Source organism: Cucurbita moschata, unplaced genomic scaffold (assembly GCF_002738365.1).
Source record: "Cucurbita moschata cultivar Rifu unplaced genomic scaffold, Cmos_1.0 Cmo_Scf00009, whole genome shotgun sequence".
Taxonomy (NCBI): Eukaryota; Viridiplantae; Streptophyta; class Magnoliopsida; order Cucurbitales; family Cucurbitaceae; genus Cucurbita; species Cucurbita moschata.
In genome coordinates, this window is record NW_019268525.1 from 4,834,805 (window position 1) to 4,860,194 (window position 25,390).

At 34.8% G+C, this 25,390-nt stretch overlaps 5 protein-coding genes across 6 annotated transcripts in view; 2 read left to right on the plus strand and 3 right to left on the minus strand.

Moving 5' to 3' along the window:
- Positions 1-3,062: 3,062 nt before the first annotated feature.
- LOC111447712 (chloride channel protein CLC-c-like) lies at positions 3,063-10,844 on the minus strand. Its single transcript, XM_023087013.1, has 7 exons — positions 10,399-10,844; positions 9,201-9,401; positions 8,249-8,426; positions 6,039-6,301; positions 5,327-5,596; positions 4,070-5,198; positions 3,063-3,580 (listed from the first exon to the last, which is right to left on the minus strand). The coding sequence occupies exons 1-7, from the start codon at positions 10,596-10,598 to the stop codon at positions 3,494-3,496; spliced, it is 2,328 nt and encodes a 775-aa protein (XP_022942781.1). The 5' UTR covers positions 10,599-10,844; the 3' UTR covers positions 3,063-3,493.
- A 5,048-nt stretch (positions 10,845-15,892) lies between these two features.
- Positions 15,893-19,089, plus strand: LOC111447805. The gene is made up of 2 exons (XM_023087151.1): positions 15,893-17,177; positions 18,109-19,089. The coding sequence occupies exons 1-2, from the start codon at positions 16,635-16,637 to the stop codon at positions 18,748-18,750; spliced, it is 1,185 nt and encodes a 394-aa protein (XP_022942919.1). The 5' UTR covers positions 15,893-16,634; the 3' UTR covers positions 18,751-19,089.
- A 125-nt stretch (positions 19,090-19,214) lies between these two features.
- LOC111447803 (pentatricopeptide repeat-containing protein At1g10270-like) lies at positions 19,215-21,614 on the minus strand. 2 transcript variants are annotated; one of them, XR_002711324.1, is made up of 2 exons: positions 19,380-21,614; positions 19,215-19,299 (listed from the first exon to the last, which is right to left on the minus strand). XR_002711324.1 is itself a non-coding variant. In XM_023087150.1 (1 exon), exon 1 carries the CDS (start codon positions 21,518-21,520, stop codon positions 19,574-19,576), a length of 1,947 nt encoding a protein of 648 aa, XP_022942918.1. In that variant the 5' UTR covers positions 21,521-21,614; the 3' UTR covers positions 19,306-19,573. The 2 variants fall into 2 exon arrangements, 1 of the variants encoding a protein (XP_022942918.1); XM_023087150.1 differs by lacking the exon at positions 19,215-19,299 and having other exon boundaries at positions 19,306-21,614.
- Positions 21,615-21,768: 154 nt separating this feature from the next.
- Positions 21,769-23,536, plus strand: LOC111447555 (COX assembly mitochondrial protein 2 homolog). Its single transcript, XM_023086789.1, has 4 exons — positions 21,769-21,858; positions 22,166-22,235; positions 22,860-22,964; positions 23,061-23,536. Exons 2-4 carry the CDS (start codon positions 22,191-22,193, stop codon positions 23,145-23,147), a joined length of 237 nt encoding a protein of 78 aa, XP_022942557.1. The 5' UTR covers positions 21,769-21,858; positions 22,166-22,190; the 3' UTR covers positions 23,148-23,536.
- A 473-nt stretch (positions 23,537-24,009) lies between these two features.
- The window catches only part of LOC111447554 (uncharacterized protein At5g08430-like), a 9,947-nt gene continuing 8,566 nt past the window's right edge, over positions 24,010-25,390 (minus strand). The window contains exon 10 of the mRNA XM_023086788.1: positions 24,010-24,653. Within this exon, the coding sequence (XP_022942556.1) occupies positions 24,046-24,653 (608 nt within the window). The 3' untranslated portion in view covers positions 24,010-24,045. The remainder of the gene's footprint in view (positions 24,654-25,390) is intronic.

A 25,390-nucleotide genomic window follows, 5' to 3' on the forward strand; every position in this document is an offset into this window, starting at 1 on the left:
CGGGTAGGACCTACTTTTTTACGATCGTTTCTTCGGTTCTACTTTCGTTTTTAGGTAGGGTTGGATGCACAGCTATTCTCTACATACGGTCATGTAGCCATACAGGAATATTCGTAATTTAGTTTTATACAAATTTATTATATAAGATACTTTTATTCATATGAACGATTTAAATCAAATTATTTGTAATAATTATAAACTAAATCGTGCTAATAGTATTACCAAGATAAGATACCCAATCTTATCGATGTACTATAGATTATTACTTAAACATGATTCTCTTGTATAATAACTTAATGTTGTTCATAATTACGCTAATAACCTAAAAATAAATAAAATAAAAAATGGGAGAGATAGCAAAAGGAAATCTTGGGCATAGGCATAAGAAACTCTTAAAATCTTATGTGATGTAGACAACACAAAAATAAATAATATTTGAATCGAATTGTACCAAATTATAATGAAAGTGAGAGAGACATTGAAATCTAATAAGAATAATCCTTCTAATTAAACCCAAATACACCACTTTTCTAGAACTCTTTATGTTTTCTTTTCCAATACATAGCCTTCTTCCTAGCTTAATTATGAGCTAGTTTCATAGATTTGGTCATGTTCTTCCATGTTCGTGGTTCAAGTTTGATCCGTAATTCATCATTTGAAAGTGATATTGTGTAGCAAATTTAATGGATCATAACATTTCTCTTTTTGTGCTCAATAATGAATAAATTATTTTAATTTCCAGATTTTTAGGGATTCATGGACCTCGTCGAAGTTTTGCTATAAAATTAGTGAACTTACTATTCATGTAATGCATATACTGTTATGATGATAGTTGAGAGTTATTAAAACAGATGTTTATTTGTGATTTAGTGAGCGTTGTTATGAATGTTAGTCACATGAGCTACAAGTAATGCTATGTTTCAGAGTGTTCTATGTTGTACTGTGTTATTGAACTATTGGTAGTTTATATTTTATGATCTCATACTCGTTGTATGAATATAGTCATAATTTACATTTTGCGTTCATTTCTTTTATGTTGTGAATGGTTAAACGAGCGTACTTATGCCCCTAGTCAGGCTTAGGGAGTATAAAGAGACGGTTGCTTAGCGGGCTCATGTGCATGTGTACGGGTCGTGTGTAGGGAAGTAAAACAGATCTAATATATAATATATATATATATATTTTTTGCATGAATATTATTTATAGTTGAGATGTGACATGCCCACATTTGGCTACTTGAATGGTTGGCATAGGCCAAGGCGTCCCTAGTGCTATTATGCTCATTCATTTTCTTCCTTGTCACAATTTGTTTCATCATCACCATCCATGCACAAACACATCACACAGTCTTCTAAAATAGCCAATCCACAGTTATTTAATTATTTCATTATAATTCTTATTTTTCAATAATAGGTATGAAAAATAGTAACGAGGGGTCGACCATCCGTATAAGTCAACTCTTAAAAGATTAATTTAAGATTTAATGTATTTTAATAGAACGTTTAAAATTACAAGGACTAAATTCGCTCTGATGCACCAAAATAATGAGTTGGTGGTTGATAACGTATGTCTAAATTGACCTTTCTTTTCTCTTTCTTTTTTAAGGTTTAATCATCGACCCCTCTTAGCCCAAACTACGCTCTGCCAATGCTTTTTTTTTCTTTCATTTTTCTATCGCAACTTGACAAAACCATTGAATTATAACACTCCTTTAGAATTTTGGGATATAATAACACTAAATTTGCCAATCTGACCCTTTGAAATGACTGCCAAGAACTTGCTTTTTTTTTCTTTTTTTTTTCTCAATTATTAATTATAGCCCATGGGATGAGGCCTAATCAGTCCTCTTTTTCTTACAACTCACCCTTATCTTTTCTTTTTTTCTTTCTTTTCCTTTGGGGCGTATCTCTACTTTTAACTCTGCTGTGTCACAACTAAAATGCTCTCGTATCAATTATTAAAGTAGAAGTTGAAGTAAAATCGATTATAATCATACACCTATAAATATAAATTAAATAAAAAAATAAAAATTTACGTGGTTCGAAGAAAAGAAATTCTCTTCCCAATTGCTTCTAGGTAAATACAAAGTGGTAATGACTTCACGTCTCAAAACAATGTTAAACAAACTTTTATATAGACATAATAATCTTAATGTTATACATGAGTCAAGATGATTCATGTATCAATATGAGAGATGAACCAAATGAATTCCAATAAATGCATGCATAGGAGAGAAGAATGTATAAAAAATGTTAAAGATTCATGAACCGATTTTATAATACAAGACTCCTTTACCAATTCCTTAAATTTGACCTTGATACGAACACAAACACAATACATGTATATATGTATATATGTATGGATGGATGGATGTATACACACGTATACATACGAACAAGCCTTTGTGCAAGTACTTACCTTACCATGGGTTTGGTCTTTTAAACTAGAGTAGAGTGTAAATAGTCGTTATAAATAACGTGTAAGACTCGAACTAAAAGATAATAGAATGAACCTGACCTTCTTTAGGCTCATACGTCGATCAAATTGATTTCATAAAAAAGACTAATTCACTTTTAGTCATTTTCAATCGATTGGATATAACATTAATAATTTTGATACGATTTATTCTTTTAGAGTTTTCTAATTAATTTATGATTTTTTAAAAATTAATAGCTTAATCAAATCTTGGTTTTAACAAAACCAAGCCAAAACAAACCGCTAGATCCTTAATGGTCGAAGTTGTATACCAATTTTTTCTTCATTTATTGTTTTCTGCTTGCTCTTTATTTTAATTACATGTAATTGCTCTCTCATCTTTTTATGATCATTTACACAAAATTAAAAATTCGAATACTTATTATAAAATACATAAACTAAACTTATTATTTTCTATTTTAATTTATCAAATTTGAGGTTGTTCATTTACTTGTCACCTAAACTTTGACTTACAATTTAAGGTCGTTTCTATGATTAACATCATTTAACGTTTAACTAAGTATAACTTAACGTGCCTTCGTTGAACAAACATAAATTCATTTGACATGACATAAGAATAACAAATAGATAGTAGAAAAAATGTGGATAACTCAAAATAAAATGGTACAATCTGTCGAAGAAATTTAATAGCTCGCTTGGGAAATAGGATATATATTACACACCATTTTATTCTCGAGAGCATCAACCGAAACGGGGGAAGACTACTCGTACAAATAATAATTGAATGAGTTGATATTGACATGTAAAAATAAATGTAAACAATGGGGGGGAGAAAGAAACCCACTAAACAGCTCTGTTTGTGTAGTATAACGCCGCTTCAAAATTTCCAACAGAATGGTATTAGACGCTGAAAACAACCGATGAATTTTGCTCCCATAAAATAAGAACTCAACAGAAGGCAAAGTAATAAGGGACGAACCTTGCTTGCTCCACATGGAGAAATTATTTCAGGACACCATCGCGTTGTAACTGATAAAATCCTGAATCATTTTTCCTACTAATGAGGGTTGAGATACGGGTAAAGTCCCAGAATATATTCCGGCATGAAATCATGCCTTGTAAGAATTCCAGCAATAGGAGGCCTCTGCAAAAAATTCACCACTGCTAAATCATTGCTAGACTAAACAAAATTAAATAGAAAATGTTGAATCATTGCATCAAATACTTGTCTTTTATACGCCTCTATTGATCATGTAAATTAACAAAAGGAAAAAGTGGCAAGGTTAGGTTTGTGTTCAATAATTTAGTGAAGTATTAATAGCAGAGACAGAAAATAGAACGAGCAGGAAAGTTAAAAGACCACGAGAATTTCTACAAAGTTCTAAGAATTTCAGGCATAAAGATGAAAAGGGAAATGGCACCATATCCATATCGTCGATCAGAATAGCAGTAACCCCGAGAACAAACTAGCTTGCCTTCCCCAAGGATGAATGCATGAAGGTAAATGCATTGGACGACATTATATGTGATCATAAAGCAGAGACGGTGTGTAGTGACTAAAATCAAATATAGTATGCCACAGAGACAAAGTTTGCACATTGATAATAGTAAGACGTAAGGAAGTATCTCTTACCCCGGGAGTCTTCGGAACCACCAGTAAGTGCCTCAAGCCAAGAGCGTGAAAGAGAATCGCTGCTTTAGCCAGAGACATTGTTTCTACCACTGTGTAAGGCGACGTATTTGTGATGGGATGAAGATCAACAAACATTTCCATCTCCTCCTCGTTGATGTCCAAATCTTCCAGTTTCACTCCTTTGCCAGAACCAGGTTTTGCAAAATCATATGCTTTGAAGCTCCTCAAAATTTCTGATCTAATTGACGTCTTTTTCTTTGTAAATTTTTTCTCTTTAAGCAAAACAAGTAGATGAGACCTCAAAACAAGCCCACAAAGCTCTGAACTATCTGAGAAAGGTGGCTCATCAATTACAGGAAACCCATTGTGGTTCGTCATTTTCAAAGCATGGATAATGTTATCGACCTTCTCAATCCCAGAGAACGTAATTAAGGGACCAGAAGCCACACCACCAGCGACCAATTGCCTCATAAATGGTTCTGCATGGGCTTCCATAAAAGGTAGTCCCTTCATCTTCACAATCTGATCATAGACACCTTTATTAAAAATATCTGCCACTGACTTTGAAATTAGAAGAACCAACATAAGTAATGGGAGCATCAAAAGGTTATTAGTAAGCTCAAGGAGTATGACACATAGAGAAACAGTCATTCTCATAGTGCCACCAAGGAAGGATGCAGCTCCGAGAAGGGCATAGAGACTGACATCAAGAGTGGCAACTGAACCAAATAATCTCCCTACAATGCGACCATAAGAGGCCCCTGCCAGTATTACAGGAATGAAGAGCCCCGAGGGCACGGCAATGCCATAAGTAATAATGCCAAGAAAATAGATAGAAGTAAAGAAGATAAAAAGTGAGGAGAGCTGAAATTGCTTGTCAGTAGCAGATGTGAACAGGTTGCGGATGACATCATCATTGGTATTGAAAAATAGCGACGCAAGATCATTATATTGGCCAGGCGGGCATTGGAAATTCTTGTAGTTTCCTGAGCGACCAACAGTTGGGCATTCGTCTTCCAAGTGAGGTGGGCAAGGTAAACATTGTGAGAGCCAAGGAAGACCAAATGAGATACATGTTGTCAATAGGGAAATGCTAACAACAAGAATGACTTTCGATCCAGGACCTCTCCTGCAATATAATATCAACTGTCAGTGAAGGCAAAACTGTGCAATAACAGGACTGTAAATGGTCTAAAACAAAAACAGAGGAAGTTAACTTTACTCCCACAATTGTAAAAGACAAACTTCGGAGCATACTCATTTATGATGCTGTAGGTTCGAAGGACCTTATCCACGAGGTAGTTGTAAAGGCTTCCAAACACACCACCAATAACTCCAAGTAAAACAATTGCAATAAGATCTGGAGTGCCATAAGTGGAGTTTTCTGTATGAATGTTAAACATGATGAGACCTCCTTCACCAAATAACCCACATTGCCCCCCTCGGCAAAATTCCATAAAACCCCTCAAGACAACGGCTACTACAGCAGTAGTGAAAAAGGTCCTCCAGAGAAGAGCACTCCTCCACCTACCATTTCAACAACACAGATTATCTATCAATGATGATGGAGAGAGAAGATGAAAACCGCATAAGCTGTACCTGGTATACAGAATTGAACCTACCTTCGTTCCAAATGTTCCTCATTGTTTAAGAAAAAAAGTAAATAGATTCCGTGTGAATGTGAGAAAGCAGTACAACACATTCAGTAAAATCAAGATACCAGAGGAAGCCAAAAAAGACAAGACCACGGTTAACATTGAGTAAAATCAAGAGTCAAACTTCCGGCATCTTATCTCTATCAACTTAAATTTCCTCTCTTAGCCAAGTAAACTAAGCTATGTAGGTTTAGACTCTGAATTTTCTTTTCTAAGATCAAGTTTGTCTCCAATATCCCTAGAGGTTGACTAAAAACTGAGCAGCCAAAAATGAATATTTGGTGCTGTGGAAAGAGAGAGAGAGAGAGAGAGACCATGAAGCAGCTTCTTCAAGTGCAAAGAGAACGCCACCAACTGGAGCTCGAAAGGCAGCTGCCACACCAGCTGCTGCACCACACGTGATCAAATCCCGCCTGTCCCTATCATTTTTGAAGTATCTCAGCCACTTCCAGGTCAAGCGGTATTTGCGAGAGCCTCCTTGTCCCAGTAATGAGGCAATGCACGCACCAGTATGAACCATGGGCCCTTCCTTACCCACAACAAATCCACCGGCAACAGCAAATATAGAGCCAAAAATCTGCCAAGTTAACCCGCATGGTTATTGAAAGATTTTCTAAAATTTATCATCATAATGGTTAGCAGCCGCTAATTTAAGATGATCTCAATTTCCCAAGGACCATAAACACGAGAGAGGCTTTGAACTGCTTACCTATAATTAATGTTTACAATGTTATCAATGTTCACTTTTTTTAACAAGAAACGGAACTTTTAATTGAAAAAAAATTAAAAGAGACTAATCCTCAAGAGATACAAACTCCACAAGGGAGAGAGAATAAAACAGAAAGATAAAGGAAAGATAAAAGCATCCCAAATCAAAACAAATCGTAAATGAAAAAAACCAACAAAAAAGCTTAAAAATATAACACAAAGAAGAAGCTGTTAATCTAGCAGACCAAAAATGACTGAACCAATGAAAGAGATCAGTTTCAGAAATCCTTTGATTCCTCTCCAACCAAAATGCTGAAAGTAAAGCTCAAACTGAGATCATCCACAATAAGCTTGACTTATGAGCCCAAAAAACCCAATGAAAAACCCCTTGAGATGTTGTAGAAAATCCACTGAACTTCGAAATAAAAGAATAATTTGAACCAGCAGGCCAAGGAAAAAAGAAACAGCAAGTTCTTGGTGTTCATTTAGATCTAAATTACTAAAGAAGACGGCCCTTCGGAGTCATACAAACTGATTTAACTGCAAGAGTGAGTGAGATAACATTCTCATCACAAGGGTACTGGCAATAGGACAGTCTTATTAGCCTTAATGAACACCTTATTTTGTTTGTTCAAAATACAATTGATTATATAAAAGCATAAGCAAGGAGGAGGAAAAAATGGAGATGTCCTTAGCCTAGTATCTAAGATACCAAGACGCCCAGGATTAAAAGATAATTTTTTTACTCCAATCTCAATAATATTCAAAGGTTAAACATAACAACAAACTAGCCCACCAATAAAACTACATGACGAAGGATCAACAACCAACTAAAACTAACACATTAAAACAGAAACTCTAAAACAAAAATGCCACTCCTTGTGGTGGTATGTAAAAACTCCAACTGACAAAAATATGTTTTAAACCGGATCCACCTGGCAAAAGTGAATCAGTGGAGGGGTGTATCATCTTTTCAGTGGAGACAATTCAAATAACCAAAATTTGGAAGTTCATGCAACTCCTCAGAATCTTTGTCTAGCTACTGATATTTTCTCACACCAAAAACTCCCGGTATTGAAGTTTATCATAAAATTGAAAGTCTACATAAAGTAATCATCAAACTTCCCTTGGAAAAGAGTTTCACAATAAGAAAAATTATTTTTAGAAAGCAAAACAGATCTTTGGAAGCTCAAATATTCGAACCATTTCTGCTTTAGTAAAGTATAAGAAAAACAATCATTTTCTTCTACCTGGTTCTGCAGTAAATGAGCCCTTATCAAAATAAGGACTCAAACCGTGAAAAGCCACTTGACCCATGATCGCATGAACCAGATCTTTTTCAATGATTTGGTTGGACTGATATAAGAACCACTCAGAAAGTTCGTAGGGACTTTATGGAATCTTCAGACACAATTTTCCATGCACATCTTTCTAGGACGGAGTAAATTTTCAAGTCCTTTTAGAATGCCCTTCGTATATTTCATTTTTTCAATGAAATAATTCTCTCGTTAAAAATAATAGACATTAAAGTTAAATAGTGTATCCACTTAATACATGTGTGCATTATAATAGATGATATATTTGCGATGGATAATTGATACATGAGGATGATCATATCACATGATGTATTGTATTAAGAGGTTTCTTTATTTAGAAACTAATGCATGTTTCCACTCACAATGATAACCTAGCTTTTATTTGCATCGGCTGAAAATACTTGAGTGTTTAGGATCCTAGATCATTCAAAATACTTTTGCTACATACGATGGTGATTCAAGAGAAAGAGAAAATGGGATGTTTCTGCAATGAGACTTACCTTCACAAATAAGGTACTTGGAGCCAATATAGAATAAGCATCTATACCATTGAGGTATGCTTTCACCTCAGGTATGCCAGAACCTGCAGCAGCAGGAGCAATATAGGCACAGAGCGCGGCAGCAGAAAAAGCTAAAACAATATTGGAACCCACATATACTGCAAAAGCCAGATAGTACCTGCAAAGATTCTAGGGTCATCTCATAGTTGGTGTAATATATAATGTGTATGAATGACACATAAATTTCAGATGGGTATATGGAGAAAGAAACGCAGCAAGAAAATTCATAGAACCCAAGTGAACAACTTTGCAGTTCGATGAGATTTTGAGATCATTCAAATCAATTACAGTAAAAGAATTGTTTCCTCAATGAATTGGTATACTTGATAATTACAGTATAAGAATAATACAACATTGTGCTGGATAACAAATACTGATTGAGAAGGTGCCTGAATCCCCTAACCTCATGACATGAAAAGTGGAGAAGTGCTCAATTACCTAGTCTCAGAAAGTATAAACCACATGATCAGGATTAATTTATATTTATTTTTGAGTTCTAAGAATTCCCCTAATGCAAACTTGGAGCATGTCTTGATTACGAAGGCGTAACAGGCAAACTATTAATTTTAAAGGGAAGAACACAATGATCAAGAAACTCAAACAGTTCTTATATTATTACTCTATTAAGCCTGTTACTATAGGTACAACACAACAAATCCTAAATGCTTAAGCCATCAGATAAAAATTAATTTATTCATTTATATCCTTCTTAACGTTATTATAAAAGAATCATACTTAATTATTGGAGTACCTAACCCCTTTGTATTGAATTGTAAGGGACAGAGAGAACACTCATTATCACAAATTCTATTTGAAGACTTGAACATAGCCTTGTAAAATTCTTTCATGCTATGTGAATCGAATACTAAACTGCATGTCACTCAAAGCTTACTTTTCCTGGAGCATGAGATTGTTCGTCAGCAGAAGTTTACGACCAGCAATATTCTCAACAGCTATGTTGTTGAAGAAGCCAACGAGTCCTGTAACCAAACCAATAAGAAGGCACAGTGCCCATTTGAGGATAACATACTGAAATATCTCGATCTTTCTTCTGGACCTCCAGTCTTGCATGAAAAGGTCATTCTCGATAATCCTGTTACAAATGTAAAAAAAAAAAGTGAAGAATTTATTTAGAATCAAAATAGCCTATCTAAAACATTATTTGCATTGCTAACAGAACAGTAGAAAACAAGAACACCACAGAAAGTTTTAGATTGTGAAAATCTAGTAGTCCAAGATAAAAGAATAAAGAGGTCATTTTTGCATTTTTTTTAATTGTAATTAAGCATAATTTTCTAAGATCATGCAAATTTTTACTTATTTCAAGTTGAATATAGTTAATGAAACACAGATGAAATGAACAAAAGGGAAACAACTCTCAGAGTTAGAAAAATACAGGAATTAAGACTATACAGAGAAGTCATACGTACTCAAAACAAATTATTAAATAACAACTCTTTTTCTACATTTATTCACAGAAGAAAAGTTGAATAGCAGAAGAACTAACAATGCAACCATCCTCTTGAAATAGCTTAATAGGTCACTAATCCAACATACTTCCAGAGGAATTTCAAAAATAGAAGGCCAAGACATCCAACCAATGGCAAATCCAAATCCCAAAGAAAAGAATTTCTGTTGATTACTGAAAATATCACTCAGGATACCCTGTTTTTTGCGTAGGCCAGTTTATGCATCAATTTCCAATTCAACAAAGTTAGTTAGACAATTAGATGCAAACAAGAAGAATTCACGGAAAATGAGCCTTTCTTACAACATACCATACAAGATCACTGATAATTGAGCACAAAGGATAAAAACAGAACCAAACCATACACATGAGAAGCGCTTTTCCCATGCCCTACATTGTTGGAAAACAAAATAACATGCAGAACTTTTCAGGAAAAAAACACAGCAATCGGAAGGAAAACAAAGAGGAGAAGTTGAATTATGAACAGTAGAATCCAATTAACTAAAAATGATATCATCCACCGCATAATCCCAAACGCAAAGAAAATAATCAACAAACAAAAAATCAATCCATCGGCTCATTAAAAAAAAAAAAAAAAAAGTAAGGAATATAAACAGCATACTCATAGTCAAGACTCTCAATCGGACAGATATTGGAACCAACAATGGCGAGCTGAGAGGTGGTGCTGATCCTGGCAGTACTGGAACGCAATAGCGGCTCCCCTAGCGTCATCGATATAGAATCTCGATCCTGTGAGAACAGCGATTCCACCTGCCTCTCAGAGCCATCAATTTCGCGGGCGTTCTCTGAACTCTCGTCCATCGGATGAGTGGCGTGTCGAGTAATAAGCTTCGCAGGCCTTGGAAAACGATCAGAAAGAGGGAAATGAATGGGATGAGGAGGTCGGATGGAGGAAGATGGAATGGAGAAAGGTAAGTTCTGAGACGGTTTTGCAGTATGAATCTTTCATGGGAGAGAGAGAGAGAGAAGAAAATACAGAAGTTTGTGGCGTGAGGATTAGTCCTGTTAAGAAAGTTTGACGCAGGATCCCCCTGACGTCGCAAATGCCAGCTCACCTCACCCATCGATCAACTAAGTCTAAAATTACTTTGGATAGCAAAGAACGAAAAAATTAAAAAATGGAATGTGATCCCTTTCCTTTTTATTAATTAAATTACAAATCTCGTGATCCATTTCTTTTGTCTGTGATTTGAACCCTCTCTCATGTTCATCTCAAACCAAACATATTTTACCTCTAATTAATTATATACTCTTTTTTTAATTACAATTTTAAATATTTTAAACCAATCTACTTATAATTAAAATCTTAGTCAAATATTAAACATTCACACGTCACAACTCATCACTAGTATCGTTTATAAAGGCTAAATATTCTTAATATTCGTAATAAGTTTTAGTATGGTTGGGCTGGGTTATAACCTCATTTTCAAGTTGACCCAATTAAAATAATATCAAATTCATGGACCGACTCGAATTTTTTTATTTTCTAAAAATTCAACTGAATTCAAATTTAAAAAAGATTATCGCAGCCCTATTTGTTATGGTTTGGATTAGATGATCAGAATTGGTCCGACTTTTGAATCATATGAATAGATTTTGAAAGTTAATTTTTATGCTAATAAATTCTACACATATTTGATTTTTTAAAAAAATTAATGGATCCAAATGTTAAAAATATTAATGACATGTTACGTAAGACTAGTTAATAATTTATTTAATTTTTTTAATTTTTAAAAAAAATCTTATTAAACACAAACAATAAAACAATTTAAAATTAAATTTATATTTAGTTTTAATCATTGAACTTATAAATTTGTTTTTATCTTGGTTTCTTTTTTTCCTGTAGTTATATTTTAAAATGTCTATTTTGATTTCTTGTACTTTTTAATAGTAATTATTTGGTCTTATGTGCTATTCCTGTTCTACCCTTTAAAATTGGCTCTTATTTATTTAAATTTATGTCCATGTTAATACACACAAGAGAACTAAATAAAAAGGTTGATGGCAAAATAACAATACGGACTAAAATAGTAATTTTAAAAAAATTGTGACTGGAACTATCCGGTGCCAAATGTGAGCATTAGCATCTCTTTCATAGACTTCAAAACTTTCATCCAAGCTCACGAGTCATAAAGTTTGCTTTAGGTTAAAACTTCCCTAAATAGATTCCCCAAAGTCAAGTAGTGCCTCGATGATGTCCCAAAACATTTTGGCAACTATGACAGAAGGTGTAGCATCTCGACGCTCGTAGCTAGTGATATGAAGAACGGAGGACATCAAATTATTATTCATATTTTTTATAATAATTTTGATATAACTTTATTACTTTCCAATTTTATCCTTTGTATGATATATTAAAGAGGGTATTTTTGTCTTTTTGTCTTGATCATGATGTAGCATGTATCTCGGGTTTTGGGAGTCTATTTGAAGGATAACCGTTAGGTTATAGAGTATGAATTAAGTTTTTTTTGTCTCGTTTAACTAAAAACCTCTTAATTCCTTTTAAAATTTTATCTCGAGAGCTTTGATAAAAAAAAATATATATAATAATAATAATAATAATAAATACAAAAGTTTAGGGAATAAAAAAAGTATTCTAATATTTGGAACTAAAATAAAATAATCAGACAGCTTTAGAGAATAAAATTTAAATAATAAATAAATTATTCACTAAAAAAACATACAAAAATGTATCTATAAAATGTGTGGCAGAATATATTACATCATACTATAAATGAGTTGAATCACAAGTTTTTTAGAATCTTGTATAATAAGTTTACTTCAATAAATAAATAAATATATATATATATATATATATATGAATAAATATTAATTATAATTTAAAGATGTATGGTTCGATTTCTTTGTAATTCAACTGAAAAGCTAAAAATTGGCAGATGGACGTGATTTTGAAAATAAATGCATTAAAGTTTTATAATTAAATGTAAAAACGACAAGGACGTCAATGGACCATGGGTGGGGCCCAACTTTATCCACAACATAATTCCCACTCTCAACCTCATCACGCTTTAAGTTTATTAATTATATATATATATATATATATATATTATGTATGTATGTTTTTTTGATGTTAAGTTATATGGTTATAGCATGTATAAAATATTGATGAATATGCAAGCACCTCATCAAACTTATGAAAGTATTATCGGCATCAAAACATTGTATCATGATGCATTGTATCATGATTTTAAAATTTTGGATCTCACACATGTTATATATCACAAGTATTAATTACTTCTACAATATGTTAGGTATATATGTGTACACTACAATATTATACACGCTCCTTCTATTTTATTGGTTTTCAATAGAACTTAAGAAACAGTTATGAAAATTAAGTCTCATCCGTCGTGAAATATGTTATATGAGGTTGCATTTTTCCACCCCAATAATAGAGTGACTCTATATCTAACATTTTTATAAGTAAAGCCAATAACCCTATGTATAAGTGACAGTGTTACTGAGGAGGCTATAAAATCAAGTATTGTTAGTTAGCTTCTACACTTAGACAACGTGTTTATTAGGCAGAGTATCGTTTGTTTTCTGTTTCAATTATGTTATTATTGTGTTTGTAATGTATTTATGAGCATTTGTCTATAACAATGTTTAAAAAAAGATGAATACACAAAAAGACGAGATCCCCAAACAATACTTACGTCTATCAAATAACTAATGTCTTAAGAAATCATTATACGAAGCTAAAATTAACCTTATGATTGAACAAACGAATCCAACAAAATGATCGAGTGAATGATTGTTGAATTATTGGAGTTTGAATTTGTGGAGAAAATATACTAAGAGAAGGGTATTGTGGGACTTTCTTGCTTTCAAAATCTTGTTTGAAAATTATGTAGATAGGAGAAACACTAAGATTATTGGCGATGAAAAACACTTTTGCTAGATTCGAGATATGTCGTGTCGTGATGGGTCATCGAAAAAACAACAAATTAAGGAGTTGTTCGATTTCGAAAAATAAATACGAATAAAAAAAGAATCATATAAAGTTTCTCGTAGTTGTGAAACTCTCCACCCAAATTCTTGTTTTTTTTGTTACTTTATTTTAAAATCTCAAATAATTTAAATAAATTTATTTTAAATGGCGTGAGAATAACTCACTCTTTCTTTATATCCATATATTAGGGAATTTGTCAAGTTTACAAAAGTAAAGGTTTTCTTTTTCTTATTTCTCAACGTTTAGTCGGTATTTGATATATTAATTTAATTTAATTTTTAAATGTTCAAAAATAAATTTATATTAAAAAAAGTCATATAAGAGAATATATTAAATTAACATATATTATCTCCCAATTAAAAAAATGTTCCATAATTATTTCGACTTATTATATTTTTATTTAATAAATAAATGAAAAATGTTATGAATTAATTGTGTAGGGAATTTGAAATTTTTATTAGATATATTATTTTTGAAATTTATCCTTATTTAGAATATTACATATATTTGATTATTTTTGAAACATACCAAATTAGTATAGAATAAATGTGGGTGTAGTTTTTCATTATTAAAAAAAATTACATAAATAAAACGACAATAATTATAATAAATTAGAACCGCCATAAATGATTGCAAGACTTTGTCGTTTGGATGGGAGCCGCCCCATGTATTGTCTTCATTATTAATATTATTATTGACAAAAAATAATAAGAACAAATTTGTATGTTCCTTCTCAAAAAAGAAAATAATAATAATTATTAACTAAATCAAATATGTCAAAACATTAGGGGCTGCCTGCCACATGATTTTTCATTTTTTTTTTCTTTTAGCTCCCGATCTGATGTAACAGATCATAAATAAATAATAATTGTATATTATTTGGCTGTATATACTTTAAAATACTCTATTTAATTTTTGAACATTCAATTTTCTTTTACTCGAATTAAATATAATAATAATTTCTAAATAATTAGCATAATTTCTGACTAACAAAAATTGACTTTTGTTTCACAATCAACGTAATAGCCACGTCAGTTGCATTATTCAAATTCATTTACTAATCATCGACTCGGCTCTCGTCATTGAGTTGGGCCGAAACTGGCCCAAATAAGAAGATTACGTTATTTGGGCTTCAGTATTCTTGGCCCAAGAGGAAAGATCCATGGCCCAATGTTTTATAGTTGGATTGATCTTTTAATAAAGCCTACTATATTAATATGTTTACAAGAAAAAGAAATATACAAATATTTACTTTTTTTTTTATATATATATAAAAAATATAAGTCAATTATTATTGCAAATAAATTAGAGGTTAAAATACCTCCCCTCCAAAAAGAAAAACTAATAAATTTGTGCATTTAATTTAATAACTAAATTACATAAATTTCTATTATCTATTATATTTCTAAGTTAAATTATAAATTTAGTCCCTAAAGTTTTGAGTTTGTGTCAGTTTAGTGGTTGAATTTTCAATTTTAGGTAAATAGATCTCAAATGGGTATAAAATTAAAAAAAAATTAATTGATCTATTAGATATAAAATTGAATGTAAAGTAAGACCATAAATTTTCAATTTTATGAGTGTTCGTAGATTTGTGAATTTAAAAACAATATCGTAATAGGTCAGGATTAAATTTTTTTAGAGATATGTTAAATACAAAAGGATGTACGAGATAGTTTTTAAAGTATATGGACCAAATAGACATGCGTAGTTTCGTAGGTCTAAATAGGTAAATAACTGAACATATTCAACTAACGTAAACACATGTATTATAGACTAAAAAGTTATAAATTTGAATCTCTGGTAGTATGAACACAACTTTTTAATTGACTAGGTACATATTCGGGTAATGATTAGATTGACATTAATTGAATGTGTTTTTGGTTTGAGGCAGGTTTTTAACAGAAAGATGTATTCAATTTAAGTACAATAAAGGTAACCATATAAATTTGAATATTTGACCTAAAAAAGAAAGCAATTGGTGTAGATAAAATGTATTATTTTTTAATGTAATAATTGATTAGCGACGTGTTGTATGTATGTGGGATGATATTAAATGAGACACATGGTTTAGCTTAGAAAATAGCATAGAGAAAATTGTATTATATTCTTAGCTGTTGGTTTGGTTTCTCATGTGGAAAGAGGTGCCGTCGGATTCGGCACCACCCGGCGATAGGAGCGCTCTCGTTTCGCACGTCACAATCTTTTCCTTCCAAAATCATTAAAGAAACTGTTCATAAAATTCCGCTAGAAATTAAAATAATTCGAACCCGTTTCTGTTCGTGTCCAGACCCACTTCCGAGAGACCAAAATCTCACTTTCCATCTCTTATTTTCAATTTTCATTTGGCTTCTTCCCCCAAATCTCAGTGTGCCCACCAACCCCACCCATCTCAATTTCACTATGTTTCGATAATGATGCGTTTTTGAGTTTCCCATCTCTTTCAAATGCGATTCTAACTTCTTCATCTCCCTCCAATTGCCTCTGTTTTTCGTTTTCAGATCGCTTGCTGCTCGATCCTTTTCTTCAGATTCAAACCCATTGTTTTTGAGGTTTTTCGATTGTGTTCTTGATTTTTCCTGCTCTGTTGTTTCCGCATTTTATGCCCATTTTGGGAAGGATCACGTCCCGCTGTTTGTTGTTTTTGGGTAGTTTCTTATCTGACCACAACGCTTTTACATTACGATTCTTCCCTTGGGGTTCCCTCGAATGCCTGAACTCTGGTAGATTTTGCTCAGTTCATTAATCTCCCTGTTGATCAATCCAAGAAACTGGGTGCTGGATTGTGTCTTTAAGGATTTAAGGATCAACTGGGAAACTGAAACGTCTGCTTTGTATTTTCGGTTTTTGGGGTCTCAATAGCAATGCCTCGGTGTAGGGTGGACAAGGATGAAGGAGAGAAGCACCCTGGTTTGCTCAAACTGATGCAGATTCTGTCATTTTTGGTTGTTTTTGTGGCTGGAGTTGTCATTGGATTAGCAACAACTTCACATATTAGCAGATACTTCACCTCACAGACTGAGCTTTATTCTCTAATCAATCATTTTTCTGTTCCTAATACTCTGGTGGAAGAGAACTGTAGTGGTTCAGACATGTGTAAGGGAAGGGAGTGTTCAAGTTTCCATTTATTCATCCATCCAGAGAATTTGACCCATACCATGTCTGACGATGAGCTCTTCTGGAGAGCTTCAATGGTGTCAAAGAAAGAGGACTACTATCCCTTCAAAAGGATACCAAAAGTGGCCTTCATGTTCTTAACCAGAGGACCACTGCCCATGCTGCCATTATGGGAGAGGTTCTTTTCTGGCCATGAGAAGCTGTTTTCTATTTATGTGCATGCCCTACCAGGCTACGAGCTAAATGTGACCAGCAGCTCTGCTTTCTACAGACGCCAAATTCCCAGCCAGGTTTTCCCCCCCTTTCAACCTGTGTATTGATATTATGCGATTCTACATTGTTGCTGCCATGTTTAGTATAATCAATGTCTGCAAAATGTGCCAAAATGATAGAATACAAGTGATTAGATACAACAATCTGAAATTATAGACAACATGTTCGGTTTAAACCTCTTGACCTTTTGGTTGAGGAAATAAAGCTATGCTAGAGTTGATAGGCCTAAACTTAAGTTCATCCGTTTGGTCATGGTTTCTAAATCTTATTGAGCTTTAGAACACTAAACCTTGACTGATAAAAAGATTTACCGTTCATGATATCAAAAGGAAAGCATTAGTGCATGATTAACTCAAGATTGAAGGGTTTGATGCGATGATTCTGTTGTCTGCCATGTCAAACTGCTGTAAACTCTAGAGGAAAATCTCTTCTAAAAGATTGTTGAGGTAAATCTGCAGTTTTGGCTATCCTTTTACAGAGGCAGGAAATTTCATCCTAGCTTTACTTGTTAAGTGGTTTCTCTACCTCTTCATCTTTGTGATGCCTTTGTGAATCCTGTACATTTCTTTTGAAAGGCAAATTAGAAGTAACGGATACTAATTGATAGAGTGACATAGATAATACGGAATACAAACCTCAAAAATAATGTACGTTCTCTTGCATGTATCGAGATCCATACGTGCTGAAGTATTGAAGCCTTTGAAATAATGTTTCTAGTATGGCATGTTTAGAACTTTGGCTCTTTGAAACTGTTGAAGAATGGACTAGAGAATGTATTTGGACTCTGCTAACTTCTGCTATGGTGGCTGCCTTTGATTGCATAACTACTTTACCTCAATGTTTTATCAATCTAGAATAGAAAATTTCAGCATTGCTTCCAAATTCTTCAAAGTTTGATCAAGTTACTCGCATAATTCTTTTAAGAACAAGGTCATTTCATTTTTGCAGTATGTTTCTTGGGGCTCAGTATCACTTGCTGATGCCGAGAGGCGCCTTCTAGCAAATGCCCTGCTCGACTTTTCAAATGAACGTTTTGTTCTGCTTTCTGAGAGCTGTATCCCAGTGTACAACTTTCAAACAGTCTACAAATATCTGATAAACTCTGCCCACAGTTTTGTAGAATCATATGATGAACCGACCAGGTACGGGCGTGGTCGCTATAGTCGCAAAATGCTTCCAGATATTAAGCTCCAGCATTGGAGGAAAGGGTCCCAGTGGTTTGAAATCAGCCGTGGCCTAGCCGTTTATATTGTTGCAGATACCAGATACTACACTCTGTTTAAGAATTTCTGCAAGCCTGCTTGCTACCCAGATGAGCACTATATCCCTACTTACTTGAACATGTTTCATGGTTCTCTGAACTCAAATCGCACGGTGACATGGGTCGATTGGTCGTTGGGAGGCCCGCATCCTGCAATGTACGAACCAGCTAACGTCACTGAGAGTTTTATAGAATCTATAAGAAATAATGGGACAGAGTGCCTATATAATTCCGAAACGACTACTGTTTGTTACCTCTTTGCTCGAAAGTTCGCTCCATCTACCCTGGAGACCTTGCTTAACCTGACCTCATCAGTAATGAATTTTTGAACATTCTAGTTAAAAGCAGACACATCTGTTGTTCTTTTTCTTTTTATCTCTTTTGGGTGGGGTGGCGGGATGGATCGACCAAGTTCCTAGGCTTCGGTGGCACATTTTGTTATAGATGCCCATCTACATTGGTGGAAGAATGATTCAGTTTTGGTTCAAATGTATAGATTTTTGTTAAGAGATTTGAGTTCCCCTTTTGAGAGATACTCCCGCAAGAACTGAATCCTTCAAAGAAGGAAAAATGTAGTGTAGTAATTTATTTTTATTTTATTCATTGCCCATTTGCTCTATCTAAATTTCTCATCTCTTGTTTAACAAGATTTGTATAGACAGGCGAGTTGGTGATCGAGCCTGATCGACCGATACTACTATGGAAGATTTGATATCTACACCATTTTATTTGTTATGAGCTTGATTGATGTTCTCTTGCTTTTTACTAAACAGCATAAAAAACGACATAGATGTAAGAATGTGTTCTTAGATTCTCCCATTATAGTTTGGAAGTAGAAACTATGCCCTGCATTCCGAGGATATTGCATTGTTACAGATCTGTAATGATGTCTCAAACGATTGAGTCAAAATATTATTAATAAATTTGTGAGTTTAAATAGTGTAACAAGGGAATCTACCTTAATATATAGGTAAACACATAATATCTCAGGCAGTCACCATGGATATTGCAAAATCCTCGTACTAACAAGAAAGCTTGAATAAGAGGACAAGTGGCACAAAGAGGTGGTGTATGTAATTCATCGCAGTATTGCGTTGAACTCGAAGTCAAAATTTGACAATATCATCCTCCAATAACCTGGGAAGCAAAGAATCAAGCTACTGCCTGCCCAGCCATTTGGGGGGGTTGTGAATGCTGCTGCTGTTCTTCCATTGAGGGCGGTGGATCTGATGATGGCTGTTGTGGTCTTGTCATTTGAACTGATCCTGATTGAATATAATTAGGGCCTGTCATTTGAGGTGCTGAAGGGCCATAACTTCCTCTAAATTGAGGGACCTGCGATTGTGAAATTCTTGGGGGTCCAGACGTGGGGCGATAAGGGGCATGTCCCCCTCTGTTCATCATTAGCAGTCTTTCAATCTCTTCATTCCGACCAGCCTTTTCAAATACCTCTTTAACAAATTCCTGAAGTGAGGGAGTGAGGCCAATACCGTACCTCATTACCTGGTCAAGCAACATCCGACTAGCATCGAGAGCACCTTCATTACATAGCCCTCTAATCACCACATCATAGCACGTGGGATCTGGTTTAGGATCCCTCTCTCCCATTTTTGTTAAAATCTGAGCACATTCAACTGCCTTGCCATTCTTAATCAATTCGCCGAATACCCTGTTTCCGAAGCTAGCTACGACTCTCAAACCAACATCGACCATTCGGTTGAAAACTTTCAATACATCATCAATCTGCTCAAGCTTTAAATAAGCTTCGATCAATGTCCTATGAGTTGGGACATCAGGGGACAAGGACTTCGAGCAAAGCTCAGCAAAAAAAGTCTCTGCATCTTCCATCATTCCATGCTCACAAAACCTTACAATAATATTGTTATACCCTGCAACGTCCATCGCAAAAGGCCTCGACTTTGGTTGAGTCCCCACCTTCCGGAAAGTCTCTACTGCCTCTGAGAACTTACCAAGCTTAAAGCACTCATTAACCATTATGTTAAACGTGTCTGAATTGACTGCTTGAAAATTTGGAGGAGTGTGATTATCCAACATCTGATCAAATAAGGTCCAAGCCTCCGTTTTCTTCCCATGCTTGAGCAAAACCTCCAACAGCACATTGCAAGTGGCTGGAATCATCTTGAATTGCCTATCAAGCAATGACTTGTACGATTCCATGGCCTCCTTTTCTTTCCCCCTGTTAAAGAACCAATCCATGAACGTAGCATTCACAACTCCGTCATAGACCAAACACCTCTCCTTCAACTCATCAAACAGTTCATTCGCCTTCTCCAAATTCTCCAAATTTAGAAACCCGGAAATCAAATTATTATAAACCAACGAATCAGCCCCATGCCCTTTATTCAACATTTCGCGCAGAAGATCCACAGCCTCCCCAATCCTCCCAGAATCAATCAATCCCTTGGTCAAATGCCGATAAGTTACTGCCGAAGGACTAAACGGAGCATTTGCAATAATATGGCGATAAATCTCAAGACCCACATCAACACGACCCTCATCGCAATGAGCATTAATCAAATTATTATACGACACAACATTGGGAACTATATTCGACTGGTTAAAGAAGAACTGAAACAGTGCAATCGCATCACCATACCTCTTGGCCCGATACATGGCAGCAATAATAGCGTTACAAGTGAAAACCGTGGGCCGGGTGTTCGAGAACACAGAGTGGCGAGCGACAGCAGAAGCCGCATCAAGATCACCGGCACGAATTAGGGATTGAACACGATTGTGAAGGCTCAGACGAGGCCCCACAAGAGCGGATGTGGAGTCAGGAAGACGAGGAGCATTAGGATCACGCTGAGGGGGCGGATAGTTGTCGCGGCGAAGAGCGTGGAGAGGGGGTTCGATACGAAGACGGCGCTTTCTACGGCGTCTTTCGGCAGCAGCTTCTTCGGCAGAGGAAAAGGCAAATGAGCGGGCATGGAGAAGCGAAATAAGAGAAGAGCTTTGCGAGGATGGAAGAATCGGGGTCTGCAGATGTTGACTGAGAGGACCAATGCTCAGAGGTCGAGAATGCGATGGCGAGGTTGAAGTGCGGCGGAGAGAGCGGAGGAGGAGGCGGTATAGTGACATGATTCTACGGCGAGAGAGAGCAGAGGGACGATGAAGAAGATGAACTGTTAAACCCTAGAAAACAGAGAATCAGGGGTTTGGGACATTTCTGTACACATCGAAAAAGACAACTGCCATTTTATGTTTAGGATTTTATTTAATTTCATAAATAGTAAAAAAAAAAATGTAATTACCGAAATATATAAAATATATAATTATATATTTTCTTTATAAAAATTATTTCTTTTTAAATCTGTAACATTTTATATTATATATATGGTTTCTAATACTTTTGTATAGACATAGAACGAAAGCTGGCCGTTCTCGATTCGGGATCAGATTTTTCATGCTTTTCACAGGTTGGGTTTCTTGATTTGAATCTTCTTCTTCATCGATTTGATTCATATGCGTTTTTGTAGATCGTCAGTTCTAAAATAGCACTGATTCTATGGCCAAAAATAATCGTAGTGATTCTCCGGAAGTGGATATGAAAACCCTATATTTCGATTGAAATTGTATAACCGCTAATGGATTTGTTTAGATAATAGTTTGAATCGGAATCTTAAACATCCGCATCCATTCTCTTCTCTCTGAAACGAAATCGATGCAATGATTGTGTGGTTTCTGAAAACGATTTTGGGATTTTTGTGAACTACTTTGTTGCAGGTTGCTGTGGATCTCGTAAGTGAATATGCATCCTCCTCTAACTTTGCATAAGCACCCGATGTGTGCCGAAGTAAGTTCGAAACTATGCTTTCTTAATATATATATATATATATTATATAGCTGAATTCCTCGAGATGGTTGGACTTGACCTTCATTTCACTTTCGAATTTTTTGATTATGAATTGATTATGCTGTATGCTTTTAAGAAAGAAAAGAAAATCTTAGCTTGAACTCCGGGTTTCCCCTCTTGCATTTGCACACCCATTTTAATGATGAATTCAAGTCACCTCCATTCAATGAAGGGTTGAATAATTTACTATCTCATTTAGTTTTATACCGATGGAATTGAAATGATGATCCTCGAGCTATAATTAGTTGAACCGTGTTAAGTAGGTGGTTCGGTGCAGTGAGCTTACTTCTGTGAAATTGCTGTAGGAACTCAAATTTATCAACAAACTAGCAAGAGACTCTATAGATTTTTCCTTGGTGATTATTGGTAAAATAAGTTCAAATTACATGATGATCACCTATTAAGTTATTAAAAGTCTTTTGGGATTCTTAACAACCAAATGTCGTAGAGTTAGAGGTAGAGTTAAAGGTTGAAAGCTGGCCTAAACATTTGCGAGTTAGAAGGGAAAAAGGTAAGAGACTTCTCCAGTAGCTTACTAAAGCCCAAAGTTCCTTACTTGTACAGATTATTGAGGAGTTTCAAAAGTGTCATCTAGACCATCCCATTGGAAAATTTTTGGGTGAATGCACAGATCTCAAAATTAAGCTTGATCGATGTTTCAGGCAGGAAGTGAGTTTTCTGTTCTATATTCTAGTTTTCCTTCGTTTCTTTTGTAGGCCTGCTCCTTTTTCCATCTCAAATGACACTTTCTATTTCTGTTCACAGAAAGCTCTGAAACGAAAGGCAAACTTTGAGCAGAGTAAAAAAATGAAGGAAAGGCTAGATGCTTTAAGAAAGGAAAACGCTTTATGAAGTTGTTAGGATATGGCACTCATGGAAAGTGTTTCAAGACAAAACATTTAAATAATTAGACGATCGAGACTGGGAAGACTTGTAAATTCATCACAGAAATCTAGAAATTTGTTGCCAGTTTCAATGGTTGAAGACTTTGAATGACTCCAGAGTGTGGAAGAGAGAAATTTTAGTTTCAACACAAAACTTGTAGATTGTGAAGCTGGTGTCGAGCAAAACTGCAGTTTTGGTTGGGAAATTCAATTTTATAAGGCTGGTTCTCATATGGGAATATACTTTGTATGCTTGAAAACTGGCCATAAATATAATCTTAATCATGTTTAGTTGACATATTTCTGATCTCCAGCTCGAATTGTGCGAGCCCGAGTGCGAAAGATTTGCCCCTTGCATACAATTTCTCAAGAATCTTCTGAGGTAATCTTTTCTATATGTTTAATCCATTTTGCAATACTTATGTTGGTAATTTGATCATTGAAATATTAAAAGATTTGCCCCTTGCATATAAGGTTGCTTTTCTTTGAAACTCTATTACATCATGCCTATGTTTTAAATCTGGCTAAAAATCTTTGCTGTAGTGCTTACTATAAAAGATCTCTTGCCATCATCAGATTATGCAACATTGACATATTTATATTTCTTTTGAAGGCGACGGAGAAAATGATAGACAAAGATTCAAATGTGTAAAAGGTTAAAAGGACAAAACGTAAACCCTAGGCTATACATAAAAGACCAATTCTGATTCCCAGGTTTCACATGAAAGGGTTTGTTTCTTATAAAAAAGAGGTTCCATTGGAAGCACTTGGCAGCAACTGTTTCTGCACTACCGTATATAATTCTAACTGTACAGTAGTTTTGTATCAACAGGAATTGAGTTGGTTGATACAAAAGTACCCAAAATCTATTCAGGGAAAAACAACCTAATGGCATCGCTCAAAGGGATGCCCTCTTGCGAGCTCTGACCATTCTTCCAAACTTTACATTTCAACTCAAATGAGCTTCGGTCCCTCCATTGCTTCAGTAATGACAGTGGCAAGGGTCCCCTTGTCTCCCCTTGAGGACTTGCACAATACCACAGGGAGAAATTTGGATTCTCTGAAGTCTGCATTTTATCTTCAGCTTTCAAATCCTCGTTATCGCTTAGCTCGATCAACTCTACTTCAGAAGCCCTTTTGCTTTTGAACTTTGATTTCTGAATATTGATATACTCGCTCTGCCTTTTGATGCTGGAAAGCAATGGTTTGGAATATGCATGTTTCTTTGGTAGAATGGATTGATGCTGCTCTTTATGAGGTTGAAATTCTGCTGCTGGGATGCATGATTTTGTAGCAAAACCTTTACATACTTTCTCCTTTGGCAGAATAGGTTGATGCTGCTGTTCATGAGTTTGAAATTCTACAGCTGAGATATAAGATTTTTGAGCAAAATCTTTACAAGTAGATACCTCGAAGTGTTGCTGCTTCTCTGAAATAGTTTGCATGCCAATCAAACATTCTTCTACCATGGCAGCTGAAGATCAAGTCAGAAAATAAAGCATAGTTTGTCAAAATATTGATCCTCGATGCTAATTAGAACATAGATGGTAAATACGCATTTGAAACAAAAGGACAACTACTTTTGTTCTCAATCACGCTGCGCACTCCTGTATCTACTCAAATCAATTTTCTATATAAGTGAATCTCAAAAAATATTAGAACATGATCCAAGTTGCATTTGAGGCCTGCCTTCTATTATTCATGACAATCATTTAACATGGCCTAACCTTGGAAATGTGTATATGTGATACTCAGGTTAAAATACTATTTTGTCCATGAACTTAAGGTCTCGTTCCATTATACTTGAAATTAGCTAAAAGAGTCAACCCCCATAGGATGCAATTCTCGGCAACCCATAGAGATTGGTCACCTCTTTTAAAGCACACCCTTGTAACTAACATGGTCGTAGTTGATAAGTTTCTTTTATCAAATTATTCGATTGAATAAGAATCTTTCCCTATCCCGGGTGGCTCACATGAGATCAAAGCCAACCAACTCTCAATTGGCAAACTAAAACTACCAGCGGCTGAGCCCTTCAACAGTAACCCAACAGTAAAAGAAAGCACTGATATCACTCCTTATATTCTACCAGTCAGAGTTAGTAACCTATCAAGAGAAATTAAATCTTCAAATTCCAATCCACCAGTTCAAAGGATTTGAACTACCTACAAAGTTTTTTTTTTTTTTTTTTTTTTTTTTTTTTTTTTTTTT

What these genes read in the sequence shown, in the direction of transcription:
- LOC111447803 (XM_023087150.1), bottom strand. Translation starts at nt 21,520, where the DNA reads ATGTCACTATACCGCCTCCTCCTCCGCTCTCTCCGCCGCACTTCAACC.
- LOC111447712 (XM_023087013.1), bottom strand. Translation starts at nt 10,598, where the DNA reads ATGGACGAGAGTTCAGAGAACGCCCGCGAAATTGATGGCTCTGAGAGG. An exon ending in AATCTCATGCTCCAGGAAAA is followed by an intron (nt 8,427 to 9,200) that starts GTAAGCTTTGAG and finishes GAATCTTTGCAG; the next exon opens with GTACTATCTGGCTTTTGCAG. An exon ending in CTTGAAGAAGCTGCTTCATG is followed by an intron (nt 5,597 to 6,038) that starts GTCTCTCTCTCT and finishes TTGAAATGGTAG; the next exon opens with GTGGAGGAGTGCTCTTCTCT.
- LOC111447555 (XM_023086789.1), top strand. Translation starts at nt 22,191, where the DNA reads ATGCATCCTCCTCTAACTTTGCATAAGCACCCGATGTGTGCCGAA. An exon ending in AGCACCCGATGTGTGCCGAA is followed by an intron (nt 22,236 to 22,859) that starts GTAAGTTCGAAA and finishes TTACTTGTACAG; the next exon opens with ATTATTGAGGAGTTTCAAAA. An exon ending in ATCGATGTTTCAGGCAGGAA is followed by an intron (nt 22,965 to 23,060) that starts GTGAGTTTTCTG and finishes TTCTGTTCACAG; the next exon opens with AAAGCTCTGAAACGAAAGGC.
- LOC111447805 (XM_023087151.1), top strand. Translation starts at nt 16,635, where the DNA reads ATGCCTCGGTGTAGGGTGGACAAGGATGAAGGAGAGAAGCACCCTGGT. An exon ending in GACGCCAAATTCCCAGCCAG is followed by an intron (nt 17,178 to 18,108) that starts GTTTTCCCCCCC and finishes TCATTTTTGCAG; the next exon opens with TATGTTTCTTGGGGCTCAGT.